The sequence below is a fragment of the Palaemon carinicauda genome, chromosome 4, assembly GCF_036898095.1.
Source record: "Palaemon carinicauda isolate YSFRI2023 chromosome 4, ASM3689809v2, whole genome shotgun sequence".
Taxonomy (NCBI): Eukaryota; Metazoa; Arthropoda; class Malacostraca; order Decapoda; family Palaemonidae; genus Palaemon; species Palaemon carinicauda.
Window position 1 is genome coordinate 196,788,708 of NC_090728.1, and position 7,967 is coordinate 196,796,674.

A 7,967-nucleotide genomic window follows, 5' to 3' on the forward strand; every position below is an offset into this window, starting at 1 on the left:
AGCCACTGAACAGTTAGTGCAGTAGTTAACCCCTTGAGCAAAGAATTTTTTGGTAATCTCAGTATTGTTAGGTGTATGAGGAGAAAGGAAAAAGTGGAAAGAATATTCCAGACTTTGGTGTATGTGTTGGCAAAGGAAAAATGAGCTATAACCAGAAAGAGGGATCCAGTGTATCACCGTCTGGCCAGTCAAAGGACCCAGTAATTCTCTAGCTGTAGTATCTCAACAGGGGGCTAAAATGATAGATCAAGCTTGAACTGTAACATTTTAAGTTATAGTAAGTAAAAGAAAATTAATTTTGTTCTTTTAGAATTCTATCGAGTTTATTAATAGATTTTCTTATACTTGTTTGTTTCCCTTACACAATATTAAAACAAAGGCTACACATTTTCTGGAGCAGCACCCCCACTAATTTTAGTCATGACCTGCCAGTGCTGAACAGCCAAATGTATATTAGCTTCACCAATTTTAAATGTAACCTTTTTATAACTTGAGTCATGTGAAAGGCATACTTGTAAGCATACTTTTATACTTTTTTTCTTTGACATCAGCTATATGCATATATGTAGTAAAGGCAATTGTGAGAATTAAGAATAGCACCCTCGTAAAGCTAAGAAAAACAATAAAATGATGAAGACACTATTACTAATAACAAGTGACATGCATAGATGTAATAATTTTGAATTTAATTAGTGATAATATTAGAATAAATAACAAGGGACATGTATAAATGTGATCATTTTAAATAGAATTAGTGATGATTTTAGAATAGTGCATTCTATTGATGAATTTTAAGTGTAAGCTAAGTATTAAATCTAAATTAACAGTCTTTTTCATGTTTTATTCCAGAGCTTCAAAGAAATTTTGGGTGGAAAGCACGACAACCTTCCTGAGGCTGCTTTTTATATGGTGGGTGACATCACAGAAGTGCAGACAAAAGCAGACCAGCTTTCACAGTAAACAAACTTTACTGTAATTGAGTTGGATCTAGGTTGTATGGTTATTCAAGAAGACTACTGTGATTCTCTTGTGTCTCTTATCCAGATTACAGAAACAAACATGTTAGGTAATAGAATTTACTGGCGCTTAGTTTGAGCTATTGAGGTGAGAGATTTAAAAACTACAGTTCACTAATTTTATAGATAATTCTTGACATTTTAAACTAGTGGATGATTAAAAAAGGGGAGAGAAAGGAAATACAGAGGTAGACCATTTCATACAGGTGATATTCTTCATGAAAATGCGTTCATACTTTTTCATCCCAAGGGAAGTATAGTATTAAAGGAACAAGGATTTTAGAGAAAGGATTTCTGAAATAATTCAGGCTGTTAGCGACTGCAAAGTTTGTATTTGTACCAGGTTGATGAAATGTAGGTGGATGTTGAAAATGAGGTGTCAAATATGTATAAGTACAAGATTTTTGTGTCTGTATGTTGGAAAGATATACAGTAAGTAGTTTGTACAGTAGATAACATATTCACTTTGCAGTGAGTAATTAGTCAACAATTGTAAATACAGTAAAAATGTAATGAGTTACGCACATTGAACTTCAGAACAGTCCTGGGACAGTTAGCGGCAGCTGTGGAGATTATCATTTCAAATACTCTTTTCCTATCGCAGGTAGTTCAGGCAATGACTATCCTATCACAGGTAGTTCAGGCAATGACTATCATATAGAATTTTAATTCTTGGTCTTGGTATACTTGTTTATTTTACTAGTTTTATAGGAGTTTTGATTATTTAGTTTCCTTGCATTCTTATATAATTTTAATAGGACCATTTGTAGATATTTTTCAGCTTACTAGTTTGGTGCTTTTTATTGTAGTAAAACAAAAACAGTTGTATTTGGGATACTTTGATTAACTCATCTAGTTTGTATTTTGGTTGTTAGAAGACCATTGAAGTTAGTGATGTAAGTTCCTAATTTTCTTCACGAAATTATCAGGCTGTCAGTAATATATATCTCAGGGATAAATATACTTTGTAGATATGGATGTATTTACATAAAGTTTGTACCTTTTCTTATCTCAAAAGGAATGTTTGTACTTGGCAAAATTCTTTTACTAAAGAATTGAGAAAGATTTCAAGTTAACATTCTGTGAAAATATAAATTTGGCAGAAAGTATGCTATCAATTGATTTTGGGGGCTATTAAAGTAAGTTTGGATTTAGTCTTGGAATAAAAAGCAGAATATATCACATTTTTTCATTTACTGTGCAGTCCATAGAATATTGAATGGATGGTGGATAAATTATCTAAGTTATATGTTAATTTGTAACTGTAAAATTGTTTCTGTTTCTTTGTGTACTATTGCATCAACCAGTCTTTAGGAATTTGGGCATAATTCAATCTAGCCAATAGAGGCAAGGTTCTTTGCATGTTGTACCTTACAATATAGCTTTATGGAAAGACAAGTATGAAATCTTCATCCTGGAGCTAGTTGTTTGAAATATCTTGTTCTTCACTTTTCTGGCTAAACATTTGTAAAATGTATTAAACAGTTAGAATAGAATATCAGAATGTGTAGAGTAAAGTGATTAATGTTCTTTTCATCTTTATAACATTTTTTTAGTTTTACTTCACAAGACTTTTTAAACATTATTGTTGTAGGCATTAGCCAATTGCTGCATGAAAATTCATTGTTTGAACCAAGTGGTCTGGTTAAGCCACATTGATTGCAATAAAAGAAAACCAAACTGTAAATGTACAACTACGTCCACAACAGTGCAATTTATGGTCATCAGTCAGTACCATTGCCAGTTTAAGTATTGCATTGCATTCCAAGGTTCACATATATACTACTGATAATGCAACAGTTTTCTTGGTTTCATTTCATACATATAACTTGTGAAAAATACATCACTCAAATGTTTTATAGATCAAATTTATTATGTATTTTTATAGAGATTTGATACCATAAAACATTTTCTGAAAATATAATAAGACTGAGAAATATCTTTCATTTTCCTAGAATTGATTACTGTATTTGTATTTTTGTCAATAAAAATTGTTATATTGCTTACTTGTATACTTAATAGTCAACAGCTACTGTATTTATTTGGGTGAACTAGTTAAGGTAATTCAAGGTAATTACACATGAGAGGATCAGCCTTTATTCTTGTTAGTTAATGGAAGAAATTGGAGGTAAATATATATTTCGTCATGTTTTATTTTTTTCCGAGCTACAAATACAGTAATGTAATTTGGATTATCCTTCATTTTTAGGATAAATATCAGTCAAATGTAAAACCTATTATTATTATTATTATTATTATTATTATTATTATTACCTGCTAAACGAAAACCCTAGTTGGAAAAGCAAGATGCTATAACCCCAGGGGCTCCTACAGGGAAAATAGCCCAATAAGGAAAAGAAACGGGGAAAAATAAAATATTTTAAGAAGAGTAACATTAAAATAAACATCTCTTATATAAACTATAAAAACTTTATCAAAATTAGAGGAAGCGAAATAAGATTGAATAGTGTGCCCGAGTGTACCCTCAAGCAAGAGAACTCTAACCCAAGACAGTGGAAAACCACGGTACAGTATAGAGGTTATGGCACTACCTAGGACTAAAGAGCAATGGTTTGTTTTTGGAGTGTCCTACTCCTAGAAGAGATACTTGCCCTAGCTAAAGAGTCTCTCATACCCTTGCTAAGAGAAAAGTGGCCTCTGAATAATTACAGTGCAGTAGCCCTTTGGGTGTAGAAGAATTGTTTGGTAATCTCAGTGTTGTCAGGTGTATGCAGACAAAAGAATATGCTAAGAATAGGCCGGACTATTCGGTGTGTGTACGTGTAGGCAAAGGGAAAATGAATCGTAACCAAAGGGAAGGAATCAATATAGTACTGTCTGGCCCGTCAAAGTATCCCATAACTCTCTAGCGGTAGTATCTCAACAGGTGGTTGGTGCCCTGGCCAACCTACTACCTATAATTAGCTCAATTAATTAAAGAGGTATTTGTAATACGATGAACACTTCTATGAAAGACTCCATAAAAAATAGAATGGAAAACCCTGTTTTCTATGCGTCCTGAAGACCGGGCAAACGAAATCTACAGTGTTTTGAATGTGTTTTATTACTCTTATTCGGTTTTGATTATGGTAAGTATTTTTTTATTACGACGACTTTTTTGGGCCTAAGCCATGTCGTCCTGATGGAAGCTTCCTATAGACAGCTTTTTAAGGGATATTTGGGTACAGTGATACTCCCAGAGAATTGACCATAGGTCTCCAGAATTCTAACTCCTGGCGCGAGTATCCTTAAAATTTTCTTAAGGATATTGCATAATATCAGGGGACGTATATCTTGATACGACACATGGCAATCTTCACCCCGAATAGCATTTTTGCTTCGAGGGGGAAGAGTGGCAAAACTGAAGGGAGCCGTTATCAAGGTTACCCTTTCTCCCCTACTATTACGAGGCTCCTAGATGGCGCTCATTCTTATTTTGGTAGCAATTTCGCACGGTGTTCTCCCTGTTCAATCTAGCATTCTAGATCGTTTCTTTAGAGGATTTATCATGCATTCTCCTGCATCTTATGCCTCTGGAAAGGAGGAGCCCAAAATGAAGTGCGAGTGATGTACTGCAACCACAAGAGTAGGAACTTTTGTGGTCACACTATGTGCAGGACTCATGCCACCTGCGCCATTGCCACTGAAACCTTGCGGTACTGGGACCGCCAGGACTGCAACGTCTGCTCGGCCATGGTGGTCGAAGGTTTCAATGACCCCAAGTCATCGGAGTCGAGGGATGCAGAACGAGAAAAGCTGCGCAAGTGGGTACGAGCGTCCCAGAAGAACTCTCTGGGGCCGTATCTGCCCAACAACAGGATGCAAAGCTTGCTGTTCCCTAAGGTCGGTAATGAAGCTGTCGTGCCCCAAATACGACCTGGACCTCCCTGCGTCCAGATTGCAATCGAGGCGGACGTCAGTGAGGCGATGCAAGGCATGGACATCCACCAGGAGGAAAGGATGTCTGAGGTGTCTACAAACACTGAGAAGGATCTCCTTAGGGATGATCCCGAGGAAGAGTCTACTCTACCTCCCGAAGGAGAAGAAGAAGTTGAGTCGTCGGAAGTGGGGGAATCCCTTCCACCCGTGCCGGCAATAGAGCCAACACCATCTACGTCTTCAGCTCCTACCCCTCCATTGGATGCCATGAGCCAGACAGTTTTGGCTCATATCACTACACTAATGGAGAATCTTCGCAAACAAGGCGAAGCAAGGGAAGCGAAGCTCGAAAGAGAGCTCCGTGAAGCACGGATCACCGCCTCCCGAGGGTCATACAAGCGACCCAGAGTTCAAGACCTGCCATCCTGCTCCGAGACTAATCCCTGGAGGTATGCGGAGTATATGCCTATTACCAACTGCAAACTCTACATCTCAGAGAAGATGGAAGCCGTCCCCCTAGACGATATTCAGTTCTGGCCGAGCTTCAACGCCTACCCTTACTGCTTCATTCGACTGAAGTATGAGCCAGCGTCAAAGGAGGAGACGAAACCGAAGGAGGTCATGGTTTTCGACAACAACAAGGCACAGGCTCTCTCGTCGAGCAGCCTGAAGAAGGCGGGTTATACTAACTCGAAAGTGTCCGCATTGAGCAAGAAACACCCTACCTTTCTTGCTCCTGCTTCCAGTTGAGGCAGGCGAACCATGCCCTGCACTACAGGAGTGTAGGCCTCTGTCGTTAGCCCTGCCCATGGATGAGAAGGAATGGAAGGAAGTCCAGCTAAACTTCTCAGTAGGGAAGCTAGATGCAGATATCGCGGGACGGCTATTCCGCGAGAATCTCCCTAAGCTGTCAGACTTTCTCTTGTGTAGGGAGCTAGAGACGAAAGAGAGGCTTGCCGCCTCCCTGTCCCTACAGAACTGCATCGAGATGTGTGCAGACCACAAAATTATTATTATTATTATAACTTACTAAGCTACAACCCTAGTTGGAAAAGCAGTATGCTATAAGCCCAGGGGCTCCAACAGGGAAAATAGCTCAGTGCGGAAAGGAAAAAAGGAAAATAAAATATTCTAAGAAGAGTAACAACAATAAATATCTCCTATATAAACTATAAAAACTTTAACAAAACAAGAGGAAGAGAAATAAGATAGGAGTGTGTGCTCGAGTGTACCCTCAAGCAAGAGAACTATAACCCAAGACAGTGAAAGGCCATGGTACAGAGGCTATGGCACTACCCAAGACTAGAGAACAGTGGTTTGATTTTGGAGTGTCCTTCTCCTAGAAGAGCTGCCTACCATAGCTAAAGAGTCTCTTCTACCCTTACCAAGAGGAAAGTGGCACTGAACAATTACAGTGCAGTAACCCCTTGGGTGATGAAGAATTATTTGGTAATCTGTGTTGTCAGGTGTATGAGGATAGAGGAGAATATGTAAAGAATATGCCAGACTATTCAGTGTGTATGTAGGCAAAGGGAAAATGAACCGTAACCAGAGAGGAGGATCCAATGTAGTACTGTCTGGCCAGTCAAAAGACCCCATAACTCTCTAGCGGTAGTATCTCAACGGGTGGCTGGTGCCCTGGCCAACCTACTACCTCACAGACATGCTCACAGTCCTGGCCAAAATGCTTATGGCCACATTAGTGAAGGACCTGTATGCCTTCATGAAGGCTAGGAGAGCCTGTAGAGAGTTTGTGTTTGCTGCAGCAACAGTAAAACACGAACCCAGGAAGCTGATTTCTTCCATCATATGGGGTAAAGACCTCTTCCCGAGTGAAGCGGTCAAAGAGGTAGTCGAGAAAGCAGCCACGGAGAATAGGATCCTTCTCCAGAAGTGGGGCATCTCTTCAAAGAGGAAGTCTTCCCCGGATGCGGCTCCCCAACCTAAACGGAAATCGAAGAAGCCAAGACTACCCTCTCGGCCTGCTCAGCAACATCCTACAGTCACCATAACTGCGTTGGTTGCTCAACCACAGACCAGATTCCAAGTGGTACCTCAACAGCTGGTTGCCCAGTCACCAGCGTTGACCCCACAGGGGAGGACGTGGTCAGGGTGGCAAACCCTCCGCACAACCTAAGCAATGAGATGCTTCAGGTAGTAGGGAGGCTCCAATAATTTCGAGATCGTTGGACCTTCGATCACTGGTCCCACAGCTTAATCAAGAATGGACTAGGATGGAAATGGAAAAAGTCTCCACCGTCATTTCCTCAATTCTTCCAACACTGCACCCCCTTATTGGAAGAATATACCTTAGAACTCCTGAGCAAAAAAGTTATAAGGAAAGCAAAGTCCATCAAATTCCAGGGAAGGCTGTTTTGTGTTCTCAAGAAGAACTCGGACAAACTCAGAGTCATTCTGGACTTGTCGCCACTCAACAAGTTCATCGAGAACAGTAAGTTCAGGATGTTAACCCTTCAACACATAAGGACCCTGTCACCCAAAGGGACGTACACAGTCTCAATAGACCTGGCAGATGCTTACTGGTACCTCCCAGTCAGCTGCCCCCGCTCTTCTTACCTAGGATTCAAGTTACAGAAGAAAAATTATGTCTTCAGAACCATGCCCTTCTGACTAAACAGCCCCAAGGATCTTCACGAAACTTGCAGACGCAGTCGTTCAACAACTACGCCTAGAAGGTGTTCAGGTAGCAGCGTACCTGGATGACTGGCTGGTGTGGGCAGCATTCGAGACTGCTTGTCTGCAAGCATCCAAGAAAGTGATCCAGTTCCTGGAACATCTGGGATTAAAGATCAACTTCAAGAAATCTTGACTATCTCCAGCTCAAGAGTTTCAATGGCTGGGAATCCATTGGAACTTTAATTTACACCGCCTCTCCATTCCTCCAAGGAAGAGGAGAGAGATCGCGGGTTCTGTCAAGAGACTACTGAAATCCAACAGGATCTCAAGACGTCAACAGGAAAGAGTACTGGGTTCCCTCCAGTTTGCAGCAGTAACACACCCAGTGCTAAGAGCACAGCTGAAAGATGCGTCAGGAGTCTGGAGAAGATACGC

At 40.1% G+C, this 7,967-nt stretch overlaps 1 protein-coding gene across 2 annotated transcripts in view; it reads left to right on the forward strand.

Annotated features, from left to right (window-relative positions):
* LOC137640318 (uncharacterized) overlaps positions 1 to 2,953 on the forward strand; it is a 406,862-nt gene extending 403,909 nt beyond the window's left edge. For both annotated transcript variants that reach the window (XM_068372950.1, XM_068372951.1), the window contains exon 11: positions 850 to 2,953. In XM_068372950.1, the coding sequence (XP_068229051.1) occupies positions 850 to 960 (111 nt within the window). In that variant the 3' untranslated portion in view covers positions 961 to 2,953. The remainder of the gene's footprint in view (positions 1 to 849) is intronic.
* The last annotated feature ends 5,014 nt before the right edge of the window (positions 2,954 to 7,967 follow it).